The sequence below is a fragment of the Asterias amurensis genome, chromosome 21 (genome assembly GCF_032118995.1).
Source record: "Asterias amurensis chromosome 21, ASM3211899v1".
NCBI lineage: Eukaryota > Metazoa > Echinodermata > Asteroidea > Forcipulatida > Asteriidae > Asterias > Asterias amurensis.
In genome coordinates this window covers 9,661,837-9,687,339 of record NC_092668.1, presented here as the reverse complement: position 1 = coordinate 9,687,339, position 25,503 = coordinate 9,661,837, and the positions used below count along the sequence as shown (strand labels likewise).

Genomic DNA, 25,503 nt, shown 5'->3' with positions numbered 1-25,503 from the left:
CACATTGTGTTTTGGTGTGAAATAAAACCTTGTAATTTGAGAGAGTTTATGATGATTGAACTAAGTGTTATTCGCATTATTCTCATGATAGTGGCGGTCTGTGTGTGGTTGTCACATCATTGTCTAAGAGCATTGATATCGATCCAATGACAGGCTGCTAATCAATTGTTCTGTTACAAAACAATGTATCATCAAAAAAAAAAACATTCATTTAAAAAAAAATTGAGATTGGTTATACAAAAGCACATACATTTGGTTTTGTTAGTTTGTAGGGATGTATTGTTTGTTGTTTTTCATCAATGATGATGAGCGGTACATTTTTCTAGCCATCTCATTATTTATTCAGTAGGTTGCATGCCAGCAAGGCTGCAGAGTTAGGCTAGGTTACTTGTGTGCACTCGCATTCAACCTCCCAAATATGAAACGTGTTTGTGTCGGCTAGAAAAGAAGAAAATATGTGAGATCGATCGGCGGTTCTCTGCGCCCGTTGTATTCAGATATCTGGTAGGAGACTAATTCTAGTTGGGTGTTAAATACACTTGTTTTGCAATCATGAACAAAGAGTTACAATTAAATGATGGTAAAGTCCTTGATTAGGCAACAGACAGGTAAGACCCCTGCTGTGTTGTTTGTTTCTCTATTATTTACGATGAACATCCTCAAAACAAGAAAACAATAGCTGGCGGTGCAGGCCTGCAGCCCGGAACTCTACTGTTAAAAAACTAGCGTGTCCTGGCAGGATTGGAGACCTTGTTCTCTCCAAAGCAGTCAATATTATCGACCAATAGGGGAGATATCGTCTTGTGAGAACCACGACGATTGGTACAAATCGTTATGATGGCATAATTATATCAGCAAGACTAGCCAACAATGCTAACATAATGATTCTACATTGTTGAGGATGGGCCTTGTATGTCACCACGGTAATACCGCTTACTTGTTTTAATCATCATTTTGGCGATTCAGTCACGTCAGTGAACACTTGACTTCAGTTTTCATAGTTTGCTGTTGTTATTGTGGCAATTAAGAACTATGTGTACTAAGTCTATGAGTAATGGTTGTCTTTCCATCTATGGTCTTAGCAACAACTTGCCTTCTCCCAACTGGTGTCTCACAAGCTACGCGTATACCGTATAGCAAACTTGCGCTAAGGGTTTTAGGTGTACCACGTGTCTTTTCAATTTGCATATTGGGTCGATGGATTCGAGCCAAGCAGACTGACTTCAAAACTCTACAAGGAGCGCGTCTCTACCGTGAAACGATACTCAAGAGTCATTCTATCAATGTCACTTCTCATGAGAATAAGGGAGATATCAAACTTCGGCTGAGCACATTTTGCCTGGTTTTGGAAGGTAAGTTTTTGTGTAGCAAACACCACTAAACATTCATGTAGATGTAACCCTACATAATGTTAACATAAGAAAGGGACGAGTGTTGTTATGGCATGTAGTGTAATAGATATTTTGATCGTCGCGATGCAGTGTCATCGGAACTTTAGGTGGGCTGACTAGCCTGCAGCGCTAGCGCTCCCTTCAATCCGCACACCTGCTACGTAAAGCGCTGCTCATTCCCCGGGCACCAGGGACAATTTCTGTCGATGCTTGGTTCCCTGGGTCGTGAAAATCCAATGTACATTATTTAGAACGGAGTAGATGACGAGAGATTCTGTTCTGTCTACCCCTTGCTGGTCAGATGTCAAGCTTCAGGTCTACCGCACATTTTGCCCCAATCGACCAGTGAGGCTGCTATCAGTCAAGCGTAATAAGTTATAGATATCTGCGTTGTATGTGCGAGCTGCTGACTACATACATAAGCAATATTAGAAAGATATCAGATTATTCTCGACCCGCCAACATATCCACTCCGGCGAGCTAGCAGTTTGGCCTATCCGTAGCTTTTTATAGCTTCATGACCTTTCCAAACCCGTCTGAACATAGAGCTAGGACAGTGTTCTTATAACTTATTAGCAATTCTCCAACGTTTTTGCTCAACTCGAAAGATTATGGTAATTTGGGGAAATGTTCGAATTTCACGTGGCGTTGCACAAACACGTGTTTTATTTATAGTTATATATTGATAGTGCATACATGAAGAAAATGTGTAGTTACCTATTTATCGTTGACACTTGATGTGTTGTTGTAATAATGTCCTCAACGAGAGGTCAACTATAGGCGCATGATCTCATAGTGCTGACACACAAGGCTCACAACTCAACGGAAAGCGTGAACCAGGGTGCTTCGAGTCCCGTTCAAGTTCCAGTGTTTGCTTGATGTTACAACGCATCTAGCCTAGGTTCAGCTGCAACTAAGGCAGGTCACACGCCCTTGACTATACTTGTGATAAGCACAAACTACAAGTACACATTTTGTGCAATGAACTCGGCGCGGACTTGTGATCAACGTTCCAAGGAGGCAACTCAGTGCGGGCCTGCGGCTTAATCGCTACTGCAGATGTTCTGGATAACGAAAAGACAGCATTGAAAAACAACGTATGCCTGCTACTTTATGCGCCTTGCTAGTTGGCAATCACCGACTGTAGTGTCACTCTATATGGCTAAGGTCCTATGATATTCTTCAGTTCGTATTTCTGCATGAAGCACAGCCAAACCCACGTTGCACACTAGCGTTTACGCACATGTACTTGGTGTGCACCCACTACATTTACATGTAGCTTTACAGACACGCTGGCGCATCCAACTTTTTTTACACAGGAATCCATATAGGATTTTATTTTAATACTGTGCTTCGGAGGCTGTGATTTTGGTTCAGCGTTTGGAGGGATTTCCTTGGTGTTCCTTTAACTTCAGCTGAGAAGTTGGCCACGCCACTTGCGTCTTATTGAGTGCTGCGCTGGTACCTTGAATATCACATGTTAGTTGGTCAACATCTCAGACGAGGCTCCTCGTTGCCATAAAGTGCAGAGATTCAAGGCAAGGTAAGTTTTAATACATAACAAATCATCAACTGTAAATCCGTCTTCAGTCCTGCTCTGTGCACGTTTAATGTCCAGTAATGGTTACACAGAGAACCAAGCGAATCAGCTTTTAAATCTATAAAGCTGTTTTTGTAAACGTAAGCCATTGTCCGGTGAGATATATTTTTGTGGAATTATGTATGAACCATAATTCTTAAGTTAAGTTGTCCATTTACTCGTTGATTTCGATTGTACCCTTCCTCCATATTTAATAATGGTAAACTGTTCCAATTCTACCTTCATGATGTTTACCGAATCGGAAAAAGGGACACCCGTCAACTTGAAACCGCTCTCAGCACTCAGATTTTAGGAATCATTCACAAAAATTGGTTTAGTGTATTTGCTGAAACCGAGAACTTAGTACATGGTACGACAACGTAATGAATGTACATGTATTGTTAGTAGCAGAACTACGAAAGTGGTCATAATGATGTGCATTGTTGGTCCAGTCGGCCTTACTTGAGAAAAGATGCACATTGTTTTACGACAGACCTCCAACTGGATTTGTGTGTGTGGCCTAATTAGTGTGTGGCAGTTAAACTCAACAGCTGTTTGCGATAGTCCTTGTACATTCAAGAGATATAAACCATGCCCGGCTGAGAGGTAAGACATATTGAATATCACAACATTCAATATTAACACGTAGCTTGCATGGTGAATTGACTTCATGAAATGCAATAATGTAAGAGATATTGTCCAGTGAGTTGCTTTCTTGTATCTTCCATGTAGACGATAGGGGCTGAGGTCTAAGGATGTAAACAAGGTTGTCGATCACATCGTATCATGGAGCTATCTAAGAATACCACACAAACATGATACCTGTCTGTAGAAGAAGTATATATCGTTTCATATCAAACTATTTATGCCAAAGTGTAGATACCTTTTATGTGTAATTAGATTGGGACAGGGTCAGTAGTGTTAACATGTTTGTTCTAAAGCAATTCCGTATAAGAATTTTAAAGGAATCAAAGAAGTGACGAAAAATCTTTAACAATCCTTCATGAATCCTATTTAAATCCTATGTAGGATTTTATCGGCATATTGCCTAGAGATAGGACATTTGGTAAGGATACTTATTTGACTGTTGACAACTGAAAAAGAGTGCAGTGTCACTTTTTTTAGTGTGCAGTTGGACCATTACATGTCTTAGTAATAGTCCAACAGGCAACACGGTCACCGCATCTCTGTACCTGGGAAACCACTGACCTCCCAAGTCTCTCACTACCACTCTTGCAATTACAAGAGGTAAAACGTAAATAAACGTAAATACATTTATGGTACGGGTCGGGATTACTATTATGGGCTGTCCTCTGACACCCCCCCCCCCCCCGTCCTTCCTTGATCTTCATCGTACATGGACCAATTGGTAAAATGAATCAGTGCGTGCAGTTACAGTCGGAGCTTGGATAATAACTGCCGGATAAGATGGTGTAGTAACACAGGTATTTAGTAGTTCAAGAAACTCACGACATTTGTTTCGTCAACGGACTTTACAATTATGTGTTATTTTAACTGCATAAGCCATGATCCAAGTAGCTAGTGTCTTTTAACTAGCTGGTTTGATAACAAGCAACCCTGCAGTGTAGGGTTTTATGTCGTCACTCCTACTTTTCGTAACCCTGTTTTTTAATAATAATTTCATAACGAAATAAAATAGGTGAGCAGGACTGTGTTGTGTTTTTGGTGGATTCGTATACCGGTATAATATAAGACAAGTCGCCCATAGGTTTATTTCATATTATTACAATACTAGTTGGAAGCGGATGTGTGTGAAATTTGATATTTTGTCTGCAAGTAAAGCACACAATCAGTTGAGAGAAGTCTTTTCAAAACCATTAAAAACCCAACAGTAGGCTATGCCCACAACAGTGTGGTGACACTTGGTAGTTCGGCGCGTTTCTTTTATACGCTAAGCGCTTTACCATAAGTACGTACGAAGTACTCAACGCTTTCGGTTCAGCCAGCTTGAAGCGAACCCAGAGGAAATCTTACCGATACAGCAAACCCTTCCCAACAATAAAATGATAACTATTATAATTATATTTTGTCAAATGCATTCACTCTGCTTCTAATGATAGTTCATTCTAAACCAGGTTGTCTGATGTTTTGGATTTTAAAAGACATGATATCGAGGGGGGAGCCGAGAAGGTGGTGAGATACGACGTGTTGAGGTCAATGTAGATGTTCCATGGTATGACCCCGATGCACTTTGCACCCACCAGGGATCCACTGAGAACGCTAGCGGTCACCGGGTCACTCCCGGTGCAAGACTCAATCACAACCCTCAATGTCAATCACTACTTAGTTTAAACTTCCGACTTTTATTATTAAAACAGAAGTTGGTATGGTGTTATAATAAACTAGCACTACTAGTTTAGCAAACATTCTATCCAATTTATTGGATCAGGTCACAGTAAACATGATTACAAACAGTATAACATCGGTTGAAGATAGACGGTACGCAAATCCTGCCTGTTATGATTTGATTAATCGAATCATAAGGGAGACATCATGGTTATCGCTTAACTTGAGATGTCTTTAGTTTTGCTCTGTCATCAGGAACACCTCTCAATATCAGAATTCTTTTAATTGAACCATAGAGCAAGGAAGCTCTATGATTGAACCCTAAACAGCTAGGTTCCAATTTAGGCTCTCTGCAGCCACCATGTATAGGGTGGGTGTCCGTGGTTTGTACTGCTCTAATGTAATCAAGTTACATGATTAGAAGCAATTAAACCACTAAACAACCCCTTAACAATTGCACGAGTTGGCTGTAGTTGACAGAGCTCATCGCATGGTGTTTTTTGTTGTTGAGCTTTCCACTTTCTGTACGGTGGTTAAACACTGTTGCTTCTGAAGAGGGAGCTATTTGTGCTGATTATAGCCGATTAGCTATCGATCGGTCTAAATACTCGACTCTCTACCACTGGGGGACCATGTTGTCTCCATTCTTAGGATATAATTTAGCATAACAACTTACCTGTAACGAGCAATGGAGAGCGGTTGATATAGTATAAAATATTGTGAGAAATGGCCCTATCTGAATAACGTAGTTTTTGAGAAAGAGGTGCGGTTAATTTCTCACTAAAAAAAACAAAAAAAAACTTCAGCTGAAGCCTTTTATTACGCGTCCGAAAGCACACAAAGTATTGCAACAACTTCCCAACAGGGGTGTTTTTTCGTTTGTAATTTTATGCGTAGTTGGGATACACCAAGCTAGAAGACCGGTTTGTGGCAGTTATTATCAAACACTAAATTTGCCTCGTTCGTATTAGGCCCACACGGCAATCGTTGTACTGAACATGTAAAGCTAAATTGAGTGTACTGTGTAGCATTAAGAGATAGCATTTTGCTCCTGATGATTATTTTTGTAACGTGCATGATAAACACGAGTGTTCGAATCTATCCAGGGGCGTCGATCAACCCTGGGTTCCGACTCGTAGGTCCCGACTCTAGGTCCCGACTCGTAGGTCGTCGCCGTGTGTCACTCTTGTCAGCGAACGCCCCGTAACCTTACCAACTGATTGAATGCCCTAAAATATTACCTTTTGCAGTCATATTTTGTGAAGTTGCGGTGGCATCATTTCGGGTAGGGAGTTGTCTTGTTTGCTTAAACATTGAATTATTAGCATAGTACTACTACGGTTTAGAATTGGTTTTGTTTACCCTAACATCGATGTGTATGAAGCACCGATAAAGGCCTACTTATTGTGTGAACAACTTTCTCGTAACAATCGAAACACTTGTCATTAAAATAGACCCTTCTGGGGGTAATTGGATACAACTTCCAACCCTATAGTTGAATATCATTGGACCATGTTTTCATGTTAATATAAATTGCATATGAACAGAAATATGACACATGTGCGTTACCTTGAGATGATGTGCGATTGCTATTCCACGTCTTATCGTGTCTCCTCTCTCAATATGACCCTCATTCAAGGTAAAAAACATCGGGCATTATGCACAACAAACATGCAACCAACCTTAATCCGTGTAATTCTAGGTTGCTGACCCGATTCACACAATGTGGTCGCCAAATTTAATACTTAATAGTGCACACATGCGGTAGATGAGTTAGGGCTCTTGCAATTTTCATATCTCAGTAGATGATTTATTGGTCTCCCTGCTAGAAAGATTCGCGTGATTTATTTAAAACGAGGATAGTAAGGAAAAGCTAGAGGGGAAATATGACCGCTGCTCACGATGGATGCAACGAAGCAGACAAACTCTACAGTGTGTCGTGTCCAAGGCCAGGTTGTAATAAAGTCGAGAAGGTTCCAGACAGATGTGGCAAAATAGAATATGAGCTTGGTTAACTTAGATGGGAGCCTTTAAAGTTACAATCCATGTTTATCGCCCAATCGTTTGTTTTAATCGTGTGGGTGGGGGGGGGGGGGGCAACAAATAAAGTGCAGCATTTTATGGTTCCACTTAATCCTATCGATGACTATTGTTTCAAAACGTGCCGTTAAATTCAACTGGAGATATGAATTTCCCCTCGATTCACCAAGGTGTGAAATAAAGAAAGTAGGCCTGCTTGATAACAATAGCCAATTTCATCGTATAGGCATTGAATGCATGATTTCATCCGAGCGCTAACCCATGGTATTTTCAGATCCAACGGCACGCGAGATTGGACTTTATAGTCAGAGGAGGATGTGTACGATTTGGAGGACCCAGTTCGTGGAAACCATAAACTATTCCAGATAGTCTCCTTATTTAGGTACAAGTTATCAGACAGGGAGATCCGCTGAGAAAAATGGCCGCCCGATAACACTTTCAGAAGAGAATGTTGACTTTGCTCCACCCTGGTTGGCTACAGGGTTCCTTGTAGACCAGCCAGGTTAAATTTAAGAAGACTGATGACAAAACTGACAGCATACGACTCCTCGTGTAGGATCCGATCATCTTGGTATCATTGGCAGCCATCTTCGAGTCTATGTTTGTTGATAGGCCTTGGCCTCAAGTTCATATCTGTGTGGTGTTAGGCGCTTCGTCGTGCCCTGCGTGTGATAGTGCAGACAGCATGAGATGATGCATAGTGAGATTGGAAATCTAGACAGGCACTCAAGGTCAAGGTTCACCCAAGGGATGTCAGAATGGGGGCGTGGCTCTTTCTAACGCATTGGGGGACTCGCTGCGAACAGCCTAGCGGGAGGAAGTGTATTAAAGGCACTGGACACCATTGGTAACTACTCAACGTAATTGTTACCATAAAAGCTTACTTGGTACCGAGCAATTGAGAGCTGATGATATTATAAAACATTGTGAGAAACGGTTCCCTCTGAAGTAACGTAGTTTTTGAGAAAGAGGTAGTTTTCACTCAATTAATAAAAGACTACAAGGCCTGAAGCCTTTTATTATGCATCTGAACGCACACAAAGCTGTGCACAAGGTTTTTTTTGTACACAAAAACTTCGATGACTAACTTGAGCAACATTTTTCAAAAGTCAGGTTTGTTTATTTTATGCATTACAGCTCTTCGTATTCTCCTAACGAAGACCTAGTCTGTTTAACTATCCCTGTAGGCGTAGGCCTATAGTCAAGTGTAAAGCTTGGAACGCTAAAGTTTGCTGTTGTTAAACACGTTGCCTTGAATCGGCCGAGTTGGTCTTTGAAAAGGGTTTGTAACCGTTTGTTATAGAAGCATATGGGTAGAAAGATGCAGCTGTACAAGTACAATACAATGATCCACACAAACATGCCTCGAAATTGCACGGTTTTCCTTTCACCTCGTCGACTAACACGGTCGGCCATTTATATTTATGGGAATCTTTTGACTCCCAATGGCCGATCGTGTTTTACACCACGCAATTTCGAGGCAAATTTGTGTGGATTATTGTATTCTACTTTTAAAACATCTTTCCAACCATATGCATTTTATAACAAACGGTTACAAACGCCTTTTATAAACTAACTCGTCCGATCCAAGACAACATGATCCTTTTACTGAAAGAAACAATAATATACAAAATGCCCGGATGCAACTCACTGAATATAAATTTCGAGATAACAGTCTTTATTTTCTTCCTTCATGAAATGGATAATCGTTTCCAGATAACTGTTAGTTCCCACGACTCCAATTATTAATGATTGTTATTGAGCTGGACCCGGTGAACCAGGGTCTCTCCGTCAAGTCACTGACGGCCTGTGCAGCATCAGCCGATTGTCGATGACTATGCGACCGGTCGGTCGCGTCAGTAGCGGCTTCATATTCTCCACAATACAGGAAGTTATCGATTAAGTCCATCTCGTAACCGTCATATGTTACTTAAATCAACGACTGTGAGCCTACCAATAAAACGATACAAGCCTTAATTACATTACATCTATTATAGAGTTGTGTAGCTGGACAAGACTAGACGCTACGTGTCCTCGGATTCACCTTGGACTGCGCGCTAATTTATGCTACATGTAGACTACCTTTGTAGGTTTATGCCGAGTGGTTTTTTATAGGTTTATGCCGAGTGGTTCTTTATAGGTTTATGCCGAGTGGTTTTGGCGGGAAGTATTCCGTGTAGAGAAATGACTACGTTCAAGAAAGACTGGATGATTTTTTTGGGGGTGGGATTGTAAGTCGTAATGTTTTTGGACCCATAAACATAAGTTTGATAATTCATGAACTGGTACATATTTCCATGTAGTTGTTAACCGGATATAGAATGAACTGTAAACCCATAGGTTGCGAAGGGAACCAACCTCTTTTCCATGAAAAACACGGACGATTTGTTTCCTTGCACCGTTTCTTTCAAGACACTAGACATCTTTGGTAGCCAACTTATCAAAGACCAGTCTTCTAACTTGGTGTATCTCAAAATATGCATAAAATAACAAACCTGTGAAAATTCAATTGGTCGTCGAAGTTGCGGGAGAATAATGGAATAAAAAACACCCTTGTTGCACAAGAAGCTTTGAATTCGAGACCTCAGCTGAGGTCTCGAATTCAATTCAAATATTTTAGTGAGAAGTTACTTCTTTCTCAAAAACTATACGTTACTTCAGAGGGAGCCGTTTCTCGCAATGTTTTAAACTATCAACAGCTCTCCATTGATCGTTCAACAAGTAAGTTTTTAATGACTGTTTGTAAGTCTTTCATTGCCGATTACCACCAGTTTCTTTTTGTAGACCTTTCTGTTCTCGTAAATACAGAGCGGTATATTCCAATTGTATATCACCTGTAGGCCTACATATTCAACAAGTCTAAAAACGGATATGACTAAATGTAGATAAACAAAAGGGAGATAAGAGGAACCCATTGTTTCGGATGTTTTATTGCAGTGTTCGATTTAGCAAAATGTTTATTTTAAACACCATTGTGTTATGACATGTCATCTCAATGGACTTGACGCACCCGACAACTTAACATCTAATGCCTCTTTTCAAACTAGACGAGTTTGCTAGGTTAGTCCAATGAATAGTGATTGACGTTTTCATATCTAAATCGCTTACCCCAGCTAACTCCTGGGGAATAGCAGTGTTCATTGTTCTAATGAAAGTTGCACTGAGTGTGAATGAACGAACATGGATGGAACAAGTCCGTAGGAATCTGCGGATATTTCTGCGGTTTCCTGATAATTGGAAAATGGTGTAACAGGAAAATGATGACTTTTGTTCTTTGGGAATTAATTATGAATCATCTGTATCTACAAGTTGCTTACTCTTTATAGATTGGACGACGATTATTTAAATTCATGTCAATATTCAAATGTAAGCCAATTACTGCTCGAGCACAATGTACGGAGGGTGCTACAACGGCGTATAGAAGCCCAGAAGTTTCTGTTGAATGAGAGCTATAGATCACAGTGTTTTCCATTTTCAGACTCAAAGAGAAAGACCATATTACATGTTGCTATATCATGGTACATGGCAGGCCCTCTTCATTCATACAAACATTTTATAGGAGTATGTGATAATGCTGCATATTAAGTAACAGTTTTCAATTTTCAATTTATAAGGTTATATTTGATTTACTAACTTCCAAAAGTTACATGGGCATTTTAGGTGTGAATATTGTTAATGGTGTCTGGTAGCATCGCAATTTGTCAGTAAGAGCAGTAAGCATGGTCTATAAATTGATAAAAGATATAATTTTCCCTTTGATTTCAAGGAAATTATACCCCGTCTTTGGCTAAAACGATAAGCCGCTTGCCTCCGTAGTGGATGAAAGATGTTTATCAAAACTCAAGATAAAAATAAATTGTTTTGAAGTTTGATTTTTTGTAATCTGATACATCCTTTGAATATAAATTATCTCGGACATAGCAATTTGGTCAGGATATGTTTTATCACCTGCAGTCTCAGTCCATTTCAGCCTCTGTCTGGAATTTATATTGATACTTGTATATTTCGGGAAACCTTTATTGAATAAGTATGAACTGCCTACTTAAGTTTTACGTGAGTTTAACAAGAATCAATAACTTAATGAAATGCATACTTTTTGTTGTGGAAGTTTGACTGTAGCCACCTGACGTTTTGATGGATATCCCCTTGGGAATTCCTTGCATCTCAGACCCCCAAATCCTCTCATTAGGGCTAAAGTTTCGACAGGCAGAAAGTGCACTTGACTTGGTGACTACTGTGGAAAGTGCAAGGGGGCAGTGAAGCATTGATCCTCTATGCAGACCAACCCTTTTAACACCATTCCGGTTGAATCAAAGTGGTTGAAAGTATACAGTGACTAGATTTGACCAAACCATGTATGCCTATACCGAGGAGTCATGCATTCACAACGTTACATCTCAAACCAAATCTAACATTGGACAGTGGACACTATTGGTAATTACTCAAAATAATTATTAGCTTAAAAACTTACTTGGTAACGAGTAATGGGGAGCTGTTGATAGTAATAGTATAAAACATTGAAAGAAACGGCTCCCTCTGAAGTAACGTAGTTTTCGAGAAAGAAGTATTTTCCACGAATTTATTTCGAGACCTCAGATTTAGAATTTGAGGTTTTGAAATCAAGCATCTAAAAGCGCACGAACTTTGCGAGACAAGGGTGTTTTTTCTGCCATTAATATCTCGCAACTTCATTGACCGATTGAGCTCAAATTTTCACAAGTTTTTTAAATTTATGTACATATTGGGATACAGCAAGTGAAAAGACTGGTCTTTGACAATGACCAATTGTGTCCACTGTCTTTAAGAACCAATCTGGATAACGTGCAGGAGACAACGAAAATGTAAAACTTACTGGAGCTGAAACTTATGGACAACCATTACTATCAGACGCTGATCTACAAAATCAGGTAAAACTGATATAATGCAAATAAATTATTCTGAAGCAAATGACATATCAAAATTGAAAATGATGAAGAAAACAGTCCAATCGGCATTCCAAACTCGAATCACTGTATCTTTCAGAAATCTTAAAATCCAATCATTCATAATGAACGTTCTCATCAAAGTTTTACGAATTAAGAAAGGGTTCCCCGCCCCGCCCCTCCTCTCCCCTTCCCCCGCCCCTCCTCTCCCCTTCCCCCGCCCCTCCTCTCCCCTTCCCCCATCGGCCATATGCGGCCACCTAGAAGTTAAACAAGTAAATATTGGAATCTAATTGATTACTTTCCTCTGCCTCGCCCAACTCCGAGATATGTGGTTCGATATATCTCGGCGCTCCAAGGTAATGACGAACAAAGTTAGGAATTGCAAAGTACATTGTCGTCAGCTTCCAGATGCTGGTCCCATTCACAAAGGGCGGGAAGGAATTTCATTGGTCACATTGTCGTGTCAACTAAATCTACTCTTTGGTGTGAGACACTCTGTCATGTCCTAACAACTGCACGCGTACATTCCACAGTTGGTTACGTCTATCAGACCACAAAGTGCTTAGCGACACAATCTCGTGACCCTTATCGGTCGCCCAAGTCTCAGTCGTCTTGGGTCACGAATTTTACCTGTACTTTCGTTCGTGATTTAGTCAAGATATTGTTCCGACCTGTAGAATAACGATTTCGCACATAATGAACCTCCAAGTCTAAATCTTGAAGACTCAGGAATAAATCAATCGGACAGTGAAACAAACTCTGATACAGCGAAGAGTACAAATGTATCAATTAATCAGTTAGAGTTGGAAGTCAATCCTTTTCTTTGAAAGCTCAGAGGAATGAATTCATCGTGATGCTGAAGCTGTTTTATGAGTTCGAACTAGATCTGAATGGCTCCGAAGAGGTGTTTTCCTTAAATATAACTTAACCCTTGACTCTTCGCGCAATGTCATCGAGGTATGCCACAATATTTGATTTAGTACTTGGTAGTTTACACTGTCGGCGTTAAAGACAGATGCTGCCTTTTCTGAGTGATCATTTTGCTCATGTTAAAGGAACACGTTGCCTTGGATCGGACGAGTTGGTCTATAAAAAGCGTTTGAAACCGTTCGTTATGAAATGCATATGGTTAGAAAGATGTTTTAGAAGTAGAATACAATGATCCACACAAGTTTGCCTCGAAATTGCGTGGTTTTCCTTTTACTGTGCGAACTAACACGGTCGGCCATTTATGGGAGTCAAAAATTTGACTCCCATAAATGGCCGACCGTATATTTGACTCCCATAAATGGCCGACCGTGTTAGTCTACAATGTAAAAGGAAAACCGTGCAATTGCGAGGCATGTTTGTGTGGGTCATTGTATTCTACTTTTACATTATCTTTCTACCCATATACATTTTAATGACCAACTCGACCGATCCAAGGCAACGTGTTCCTTTAATGTCAAGCTTTCCCTGACATCACCACCAGTGAATTCGATTTGCTGATAATTGCCCAATTTCGTAAAGTTCCTTAAGCTTTTTGCTTAGCTTAGCTAAAAATGAGCAGGATATCAGCACCAGAAACATATTTTGCCCTCGTAATTTTATTACGTTAAGAATAGATGTGCTCAGCCACTTTTGCTTGAAGTAGCTATGAAATTAGGCACTGGCTGGTGTTTACCGGGATGTTGGTTTTATAATGCATGCAGAAAGACCGTTTAGTACCGCGACGTCATGCTACTCATCATTAACGTCACTGTGCCATAGAGATGAACCTGACTGTATTTCTTAAGGCTACTCAGCCGTCTAAACAAGCTTCTATGGGCTATTGAGATGTACTGATGGCGCTTACTCGAAACCCAAGTCAGGGAAATGAAAAATTAGTCTAGCCTCAAGAAATCTCAGCCGCCAATTAGACGTAACTTTAGAGGAAATTGTTCTTCAAATTCGGCTGATTTAAGTAATTATTCCCGAGAGATGGCGAGATGGATAGAGAGTTCATCTTGGGGACCCGTACCCCGAGAGACCTCGATATTACTGCCCTTTTACGAATATTAGTATGGCTACTTTTTGATAGTATGAGATCGGTTTAGATTGTGATTATGCTACCGCGGTATCGCAGCTGATTCACAGTAGTAACGTGTTTATGAGTAGGCGGTACTTTCTCTACGGAAATAAGGCTCTCTGCATGGATTGTTTGGGATTTTGCGTCCAGGTGAAAAATATCACAAGCTAAGGTTCATTTTTCATTAATTTTTTTTTTCTTTCTTCAAGAATTTTTTTGTTTTACCTGCATCATATATTACTGAATTGTTTTTATGTTAGGGAATTTATCCTTTATAATTGAATGTCATCTGTTTCGCAAATACTTATCGTCGTAAGCAATTCTTGATTTGTGTTAGGTTGCTGAGCGCAAGACAGTTTATAAAATCTTAAGATCTGAGTTTCAGATGGTACTCTGTGGTGCTCTCGCAGATAGGGACTCATTCCCGTAACGTTCGACAATAGCAATAAAGGTATTTGTCAGAAGCTTCCCATCAGACAATCCATTCAGACAAAACATTTTGCTTCCAGACAATCCATTCAAATGGTTTTCTCTCAGACACTCAACTCTAATAAGAATGTATTGGACTATTTCTGTGTCGTATTTTCCTTGCGTTATGTTGTACATGAGGTTATATTGATTCAGTGGCAATTAATTCCGCTGCAATGACATCTCAATGTGTTGCCATCGGTCAATTCATACTTTATATCGCCCTCATGTGATCGGAAAGTTCCAATCACGCAACTTCCATGTGTCAATTAGACTCGACCGTTGATATGCATGTCTAAGTATTTATTTCATGATGCATATAGTTTTGATTATGTTTTATTGCGAAAAGTGCTTTACTTGCCAACAGAGAGTAGTACGCGGTCATTTTGCTTTAAAATAACTTGGCTACCAGGTATTTGTTTAAAATAACTTGGTTATCAGGTAGTTGTTTAAATTAACCTGGTTACCAGATAGTTGTTTAAAATAACTTGGTTACCAGGTAGTTGTTCAAAATAACTTGGTTACCAGGTAGTTGTTCAAAATAACTTGGTTACCAGGTAGTTGTTTAAAATAACTTGGTTACCAGGTAGTTTTTAAAATAACCTGGTTTCCAGGTAGTTGTTTAAAATGACCTAGATTCCAGGTAAATATAATGTTTAAAATAACTCAGTTACGTTGTAGTTAGTTTTAAATAAATTGGTAACCATGTAGTTAGTTTTAAATAACTTGGTAACCAGGTTATTACTTATAAATAAGTTGGTAACATTGTAGTTAGTTTTAAATAACTTGGTGACCATGTAGTTGGTTTTAAATAACTTGGTAACCTTAAGCAATAGTCTGGCAGTTATCTTTTACCATATAGTTAACATGAAGTTAGTTTGTAAAATTATTATGCTTACTAAGAAGTTAGGTTTAAAATAACTAAATTACCAGGCTGTTAGTGTTTAGAATAACTAGTTTGTCCTTTAGAAATGATCAGAAAGTTATTTCTTACCCCTTTAGGAAGTTTGAGCGTTGTTTGAACTCTCCTCCTCTTTATTGTGTTTTATTCGCGAGCAACAATTTTGTTGTGTCTTTTCGTAAATCACAACAAACAATATTTTGGCGGGAGATGATAACTCTTATTTGATTGTTGTGATAGAATTAATCTGGGGTGTTTCAACATCTTTGACATCACTCAGATGTGGTTAAACTGAACATTAACGGTCAGTAATTTATGTAATTGTCATTATAGGGGAAACGATGTTAGTTAAAAGTAAGATGTAATCTTACATGAAAACGTAAATTTCCCTTGACAAGATAAAGCATCGCTTTGGTTTTGCTGATGAGAAAGCAAGACATCTAAAACACAGTTCTAGTGAATTTAACATGCTACTTAGCTTACGCTAAGTGATACTTTACAACACAACACAAAGCACCGAAAGACTCTAGACTTAACTTTAAATACTATTTCAATAGGGAGTTTAGCGAATTAAATTACCAAATATCTCTTCGTGAGCAACAATTGTCAACATCTTCAAAAAACTGCTAAAAATGTACCTGTTCTGTTATTAGTATAACTGTGTAAAGCACATTTGAACATGTATGTGGAAAATGTGGTATACAAATACATACTTTATTACAATTAAAGAGGTGTAGTGTCAGTAACCAGGAACATCACGATAGCCTATATTTGCAATATCTTTGTTTCCTGCACATTAAAGGGAAGGTACACGTTTGGCAGTTACTCAAAACAAATATTAACTTAAAAAACTGGCTTGGTAACGAGCATTGGAGAGTTGTTGATAGTATAATACATTGTGAGAAACTGCTCTCTCTGAAGTATAGAATTTGAGAAAGAGGTAATTTTCCACTAAAATAATAAAAGACTTCTATCCAGTAGAATTTTATTCCTATCGAAAGCACACTAATTCGTCCAAAAAGGGTGTTTTTTCTTTCATCATTTTCTCGCAACTTTGATGACAAATTGAGTTGAAATGTTCACAGGTTTGTTATTTTATGCTTATGTTGGGATACACCAAGTGAGAAGACTGGTCTTTGATAATTACCAAACGTATTCAGTGGCTTTAAAGATATCTGTCAAACCTGTTCCACATTTCTGTTTTTAAGGGGCGTGATTGTTGCTTTCTTCCGTGCGATACTATCCAGAAATAGTTTGCATTTTATAGTTTTTTTTATGAAAGAAAGATCAAGCAACATTTTCGAAACTTGATACCGTTGTTATCGAAGTAGTTTAATCTGTTTTACCGCAAACAAATTTATAACAATATAGCACGTTTGAAAAATGTGGTTTGATGAAAAAAAGGTTTCCCTTCAAGATAACCAGTTACCCCCCGCAGCAACCGGCCATTTTGCTTCCGCTTCAGAGGGCTCATTCTATAGCACTACAGCTTACCAGCTTAAATAACACTAATCGTCAATATATCTGACTTAACTTGTAAAGTCTGTTTACCTTCAGTGGTACAATATTTCCCCATGGTTAGGCAAACCAGGATAAAACTAGGACCGTTCATAGGATCACCTAATCGATAAGTCATTATAACCCGGGGGTGCCGCTCCCTGTTTAGAACTGGTTATAGGAAGTTGTTTGTTCCACAATGATGGCGAAGTCACTGTACACAACACTGTAGGCGTGCTATTGTTTATTAAGACGCTTGCTATTATTATACAGACTTGCAACTGTATCGATCTCTATTGCCAATGTAAAAAGCCCTCCAACAATGTTTCTCAGCTCATCTAATTCAGGGCGTCTGACAATCGTTTCTTTGCCCATGACGGGTCATACAAACCAAGGAGTGCATACTGAAAGCGCTTGCCTTCCAGACCGGCCGTTTATGTAATCCACACTCGGACCCTTTCAACGTCTCACTTTGTGAGTCCAGGCTCCTTTTTCTCTTGTTGACATTAATTTCAAACCACGCTATTCTGAGCTTTTGAGCTTAGGCGTGCGCCACCTATGTAGTAGGTATTTCCATAGAGAAAGGAGTACGGAGGGTATTTCAAACCATGTTCAAAGCTAGTTTGTGCATGGTTTGTGGTTGTGGTTTTCTCTTCAGTGGGACGAGCCGTGCAGTCATTCACCACAGGCTAATTAGTGTTGTGCTTCATATAATGAGTGTTGATGACTTTACCTCACTAGTAATTTGGAGAATGAAAGGGAACAAACTCACTTGGTTTGAACAATGGTAGCTTTGGATAGAACCATCCTTAAAGCATTTTCACAATCACTTTACTGCAAAGTAATGTGAATGTTTTTATCCCCCAAAATTTTGTATTTGAGAAACGTTTCTGTCCGATACATTTCTCAGACAATTTCGTCCGGATTTTTGGCGATATCTCAAAAAACGGTACCACTTTTTGAAATGGAATTTTCACAGGTTGGCTTCCACTGGGTGGCCGATCGGATTGGAAGATTTGAATGAAATACAAACGACAGATCGATGCAAACGGGCAGTCTTATTGGCTTTTAAGTATCGTGACGGCTTGAGAAAGGCACACACCCCCATTGTTCAACTTTACAGATGCTTTATTTTAAATCTGAGGCCTCGAAATCAAATTCGAGGAAAATTACTTCCTTCTCGAAAACTACGTCACTTCAGAGGGAGCCGTCTCTCATAGTGTTTTATACTATCAACCCCTCCCCATTACTCGTCACCAAATCAGGTTTTATGCTAACACTTATTTTGAGTAATTACCAATAATGTCCACTGTCTTCATATAAGAGATTTTACCCCGTTCCTCGTTTCTCTTAACAAAACAACCGAGCATGTATTGCTGAAACCAATGTTTACTGGCAATAAGTTATTCTAAGAACACAGTGACATATATGACAGAATGTGTTGGGAATGTGTTGGGATGTTGATATCATCAACTCTTCACTTTGAATGTATTTAGTCAAAATGATATTGACGAGCAATTGAGGAAGTCATGCTAAGTTTCAAGAGTTCTTGGCATCATCAATCTACTGAGTCAAACACTTTATTAAAAATAATTTCATCAAACTCTCGAAGGGTAACTCGCACTTTTCCCGAAAAACCCTCTAAATTAAATTAGCTGGAGTTATGAGCTTGGTTGCAAAGTGATAATAATTGCCCGGTCGCCAATCAGATTTGGCACTAGAGGGGAAACCCCTGAAGGACTGTATTTATTAGTCACATATTTGTCGGTCACATATACATAAAGCTTGAAACAGTTTTACTTGTAGCTGTAAGATCTCAAAGAAAAACGGCCTCAGGATCTTTAAAAAAGACCACACAAGTCAAGAATTAGTTAGAATTTGTTCAATACACCACGACGTGTTGCTTGCAAAGTAGAGAATGCAATCGTTTTATTCTGAGAGGTTTCTATTTTATGTTGTTTCTTGAGTGACCAGTGTTTGCGTGACTTATTATATATGACTGGTCTCTTCTGGCATTTATCTGAGATTTTCTTGCGGAAAAGCAATTTTTTTGCAGTTTCAACCGGAAGTGGTGAAGCACAGTAACAGTCCCACTGGTGCCTGGTCATAAACTTATTGGTCGTGATAGAATCAGATTTGGCATATGTTACGAAAGGGCAACTATTACAAACATGAAATGTTTGAAAGGACAAGTTGGAGTGTTTATCTTTAGAGAGTGTTTTGGGCACTAACATGGTCCGTTCTTTAACCATGGAGGAAGAAATAGTCTACCATAAAACTCCACATGAATTATTAAAACGAAATGTGACACGTTTGATAACAGGGGTTAGACTGCACCATAATGGTTGAAGATTATTGGTCAATTATTATTACACGACGTCACGCAAGAATGCATTTACTTAAACCTGCTAAATTTTTCGTGCGCCTTGTTCATGTGAATAATTGTTTTTGTTGACAGCACAATGCTCCTTGAAAAAAAACCTGTGGATTTTTGATATAACAGAGGGATAAAACAGAATGATCCCAAGTGACCCGTCTACAATAGATACTTGCTATACCTCAATACTCTGTTAACCCAGTGATGTTTATAGTTCAAGCCAGTCAATCACTCCACGCATCAGCTGTGTGTCCCGGTGTTCCTGTTTGTCTTATTGTGTCCTTGCTTTCTCTATCTCAGACATTTTATTTCGGCATCTTGATAATGTCCCATACCTTCCCCGGTTTGTTGGATTGACTATTATTTAAGCCTGGTCAGTATTCAAAGTCGGTTGTGAGCATATAGGCCTATTGTTTGCTTGAATTTTCTAATTGTCTGTTTATTTATTATTTGCGTCTAGAAAACACACATGCCGATTTGATTTAAACACCCTGTACACCTTTGGTTATTGTCAAAGACCACTTACTTGGTGTATCTCAAAATGGGCATAAAAAAAAAAACTGTGAAAATTTGAACTCAATTGGTTGTCGAAGTTGCGAGACAATAATGACAGAAAAACACAGAAGTCTTGTGCTTTCAAACGCTTGATTTCGGGACCTCAAAATCTAATTCTGAGGTCTCGAAATCAAATTTAAATATTTAAGTGGAAAATTCCTATTACGTTACTTTAGAGGGAGCCGTTTCTCACAACGTTTTATACTATCATCAGCTCTCCATTGCTCGTTACCAAGTAAGGTTTTATGCTAACACTATTTTGAGTAGTTATCAATTGTGTCCAGTGCCTTTAAAATAAAACGAAAAAATAAAGTCAGATGTACTTCCCTTACATTCCCGAATGTCTATCCACCATGATCCAATACTCCCTTAAAACTTACTCACATTTAAATACTTACCAGATAACATCAAGGATATGAGTGAACACAGCTTAGGTCTGATAGCGAACTCTGTTATCATGTGGTGCTGCATGAATAAGTGGCCCGACATTTTGGAGTCTTTTGGCAACTTCAATTGTAAGGTGGCTGCACTTTAAACAGCGACTCATACCTGGTATGCTTACTGGAACGTATGGTATATATTGGATGATTAGTTCACCTAACTGAGTGAGTCAATGGCCTCCTATATGTATACCCCAACCTGATGTGTCCCACATAACGATGGCGACCTATTGACTGGCAGGCTCGTTCATCACTTCCAATTCAAAACCTGTTGACTTCGCCAGTTTTAAATTTCTAGGGTGTGACCTTTGAAGGGCGTGGCTCCATTTGAAGAGAGAGGAGGAGCTTTCGGGAAAACTTCTCTCTTGACTTAAATATATCACTCACTCAAGTAAATTATGAAATAAATAATTGTTTCTTCTAAATTGATTTAATTTTGTATGCAATTTTACGAAGCGCAGAAAGTGAAAACCTTTTTGTTATAAATTGAAGAGATAAACTTGAAAGCAGCCTTTTCCGTCAGATGCATTGCCACCTTTGGGTTCCGCACCTATTTTTAAATCTTGGGAGCTTGATACCCGAGGCTTACTCACTGTTGCTGTTCCCCTGTTTGATGTTTAAAAAACACTTTTGTTATTTCCCACATCGAAGCCGTAACTATTGATATAGAATGTTAACTTAGATGTTTGCTTTTGTTTTCTATGTGTTTTTAAAAGATAAATTCTACTTCGTTATTCGTGGCGAATAATTAAAGAAAAATAAGATACCTGTAAATATAAACAAAGTCAACTCGGGTATCTTGATCTTTTCTAAAAAACTTATTTTGTAACGAAACTTTTTGAGATGAAGACTATAAATGCGGATAGGAATTTTCCAAGCCTCGGTTGGTTTGGCTTCACCGTCAGTCTTAGAAGCTTTTACCTATACATTCAAAAGGTTCAGGAGATTCACCTGTGAAATGCAAAGTGCATTTTCTACACTAATGAACGCATCAAAATCAAATACTTCACATGACCGCGGGCACTTTGAGCGCTTTCCCGTTCCCGCCAAAAATCTGGGCTAATGAAGCTGTGTGCTTGAGTAGAGCTTGAGTGAGCTTGATAGTAGAGCGAGTATCTCTTGCCATGGAGCCATTTATTTAGCTAAAGGCTTGATTAGAACTGACATGTTTTTCTTCTCGTCGGAGGTTGATTGACCCTACCGTACACTTAGTTTTATTGTAGGTTTTGTTGTGTGGATGAGTTACCCTTAGTCGTCCTTGTATTCTTGCTCTATGCTTGAACTTCCCTGACCTGTAATACACGAAGGATGGCTCTTCGGTTCAGATAGAGTTTTTATTTATTATTTATTAATGCGAATCAGTGTATCAGGTGTTTTAAAGACACTGGTCACCTTTGTTAATTGCTTGATGCTTAAAAGACCAGTGTTAAAAGCTTGATGTATCTCAACAGAACATGCACAAATAACAAACCTGTGAACATTTTAACTAAATGACCGTCGAAGTTGCGAGATATAAATTGAAGAAAAACACCCTTGTCACACAAAGTTGTGTGCTTTCAGATGCTTGATTTCGAGACATCAGCTGAGGTCTCGAATTCAATTCAAATAGTTCACTGAGAAATTACTTCTTTCTCAAAAACTACGTTAATTCAGACAAAGGGAGCCGTTTCTCATAATGTTTTATACTATCAACAAGTCTCCATTGCTTGTTACCAAGTAAGTTTTTATGCTAACAATTATTTTGAGTAATAACCAATAGTGTCCAGTGCCTTTAAAGTGCAAAAAGTGTTTGAGAATCCACGTCCATTTCCTGTGACCACAGTTTGTGCTCGATATGGCATGGTGTACACTCTCCCACAATATTGTGTCTTTATCGAGCTCTGGGAGTTTCAGGAATTCTTCACAGGATTTTCAGGGATGGAGGTTACTTCTCTACAGGAAGGCTTGAAGAGTTGTATGTGGGCTTAGGAACACATGTTGTTGTTGGTGTTTTTGTTGGTGTTGTTGTTTTGTTTGTTTGTTAAGTTTGGTCTTGTGGTCTTTGTTTGTTTGTTTGTTTGTTTGTTTGTTTGTTTGTTTGTAGTTTGTTTTGTTATATGAGAGGGGTGGGATGGCTCCTCCTGCCACTCAGTCATGGTCAAGACGAGCAAGAAAAGTGGCGTTTGAATTTCCTGTGTCCATTGCATTGTATACTCTCAAGGAAACAAGGTTTATGCCAATATAATCTTTCATGCTTTCGAGTCAGTTGTATAACATCATTGATGCTGACAATAAGACCTCTAGATGAAGACACAAAGTGGCAAAACAGCTTCGTATCGGTTCATTGCTGGTCACTTACTTACATTTGTCTGCTTTGTGTTAACGTTGTAGTAGGCGCAGATCAATACGGCTTACGCATGTTTTTGCACCATGGCAGACTAATTAGTTAATACCGTTGAGCGGTGGACTCATCCTCGATACATGATTGGCTGTAATCTTACATCGTCCATCTTCACTCCATCCCTTTACTCGATTAAACAATGTAGACCTCCCCCTGTGGTGGGTATGTCTGAGCCTCACTTCCGATCTAGTTTCCCCAATAGCTAGCGGATCATCAAAACCAGCACCGTAAGAAGCGACAGAAGGACAGAGGTGAGCAGGGGACATGCAGTGTGAGATGACACTAGGCCACCGTGTGAATACATTATGGACCACCCCTTATCTATTCTGATACTAGTCAAGTTTGGCCGGCTTTGACCATTCACAATCAGTATCACGTATCTCTACCAAGCTGGAAATACAGCCAACGTTCGTGTGTATAGCTGGACGTTTGCTGAGTTGGCTAACAACACTGATGTACATGTTGACACACGTGGATATAAGATTTGGCGGCAACGGCAGATTCGTTTAATTTGTGCCAAGGCTTTTGAGTAGAGCTACAGTTAACTCGTGGAAGCTTTAGTTGTGCGCTGTGCTAGATGACTTTACATCTCGGAATTAATACTGTGACTCTTGAGGTACTGCTGCGTTTTAAAGTGTAAGTTGTTTTCGAAATTGTTCGTTCATTTCTTGTCCGTGCTGTTTCGATTATTTTTAATTGTTCACACAATATAAATTATTAATCAAATGGTGTCATCCCCGTAGCTTTTCAATTATTTTCTTTTGTTAATGTTGATTTTTTTAATTTTTTAATTTTTTTTTAATACACTTGGTGAGCATTTATAGCCTCATGGTCAGACCATGGTCAGATGAATTGTTGAAGATAAAGTCAATAGTGATATGTTTTTCACGTAGTCCTATCTTGTCTAGGTTCCGTTCGTAGTCTGCATGCATGCTAGCATAGAAGAATACGTCCCTTGTCGATACTGTGTGTGATTCTATACTTAATTTGCAGTCACCCAACCCTAATTCGATATTGAAACCCGCTAACAATTAGGAACTGAAAAAAACCTGCGGCTGTCCTCGGGAAAAGGCATGACGAGCTGCAAATTTTCAAACTTCCTGCAAACTATTAAATTACTTACTACCTCGATAACGTGAACGTGCATGTTGTCTTGGGCTTGGCACTTGACACTAGAATCACTACGTGACATTACGGCTATTTTGCGCTCCATTTTGTCATAACTATTATCCAGTCCATAAATTGGAGCTGTAGTCACTTGGTACGATTTTGACATGTTGATTGGAGTGACCTTGCATTGCATATGGCGTTTACTGCTGTATGGCGCGTATGTTGGTAGGGAGTAGCCAGTTGCAAAAGTCAATGTCAGTTCCATAACGTCATCATCTAACGCAGCCCTAAACATGCTTCAGTAGTTGCTGTGTTAAATTCAACCGTAGAATCACACGCAGGAATGATTATTTTGACAAAGCTACCTGGATTGAATATCTGCTTTAACAGCATCGGGTATAATTTAAAGAGCTCTGTGTGTTTTCTGTTCCCCACGACCGAGTACAGTTTGCTACTTGAACACGTTAATTACCTTATGATGTAGTGCCTGCTTGTCGTAGCTTTTTTATTGTAATCCAAAGCAACACCGCGTAAAATAATGTGTAGGTTACCGCAGTACTGCCCAAATCAAAACGGACTTCAGGAAGTCTAGTAAAAAGTACAGCGTGACCCCTTAGGTCCCTTGAACGTTGGATCTATGGATACGTCAATTCATTGCTAAAGGGGAACCATTGCACCTGCCGAGGAAGTGCCCAGATCGGTGGTACACTTCCAACTTGCATGTTCTTCTTTTCTTTTCCATCACTTTCTCTTTTAGAGGTCAGGCGGTTCACTAAGTGGAGGCCATACACAGAGAGTGGGTGTATGAGTGATTGGTTTGATGGGGCAGTAGAATTAGTACGCGGCTGTGAAGCACAATAGATATATTGGGTAACTGATGTGGTTTGAGGGAATCATGAAGAGCTATCAAAACATATATTGGAGGTTTTAAAAATAAAAATCGGGGCCTACTTACCCTACTAATGTATAATCAATGTCCGCATAAGTCAAGAACATCATGTTATTTTGTGTATACCTAACTGTCATAGTTGATAGATGTAGGGAATGAAGGATTCCACACGATCAGAATGCTTTTGTTCGAAAATTCAACATGAATAAATAAGTTGTCCAAAGTTTTAAAGTGTCATTTTTATTGATTGTGCAGTGTAGTTGAGTTTACTTTCAGATTATTTTCTGTAGCATTGAGATTAGACAGGCAATAATTCTGTTATGGGACCCACCTGTTTGATACTGGTTACTGTTGATGAGGCTTACTATTGTAAGTTATAGAGGATTTGAGGCACTGCATGGTGAAGTATCAATATATATTTGGTTTGCGGTAACACCATGTGTGTTCTCTAAGAACAAACTCTAACTGGCAAGTAGATACACACATTGTGTTACCGCAAACCATTATGTTGTAAGTTAACTAGGACGAAACTTAGATCGATGACTGCACCGCACCGTAACTCACAAACTCTGAGGCTCAGTAATTGACTAAAGGCCC

At 39.2% G+C, this 25,503-nt stretch overlaps 1 protein-coding gene across 6 annotated transcripts in view; it reads left to right on the top strand.

The window, feature by feature from the left end:
* Positions 1–962: 962 nt before the first annotated feature.
* The window catches only part of LOC139953148 (protein NDNF-like), a 64,619-nt gene continuing 40,078 nt past the window's right edge, over positions 963–25,503 (top strand). Inside the window, exon 1 of one of the 6 annotated variants that reach the window (XM_071952569.1) lies at positions 963–1,352. In XM_071952569.1, the coding sequence (XP_071808670.1) occupies positions 1,055–1,352 (298 nt within the window). In that variant the 5' untranslated portion in view covers positions 963–1,054. Of the gene's footprint in view, positions 1,353–2,241; positions 2,935–23,169; positions 23,544–25,503 lie in introns of those variants that run through there. The other 5 variants (XM_071952571.1, XM_071952576.1, XM_071952572.1 and 2 more) reach the window with 5 other exon arrangements.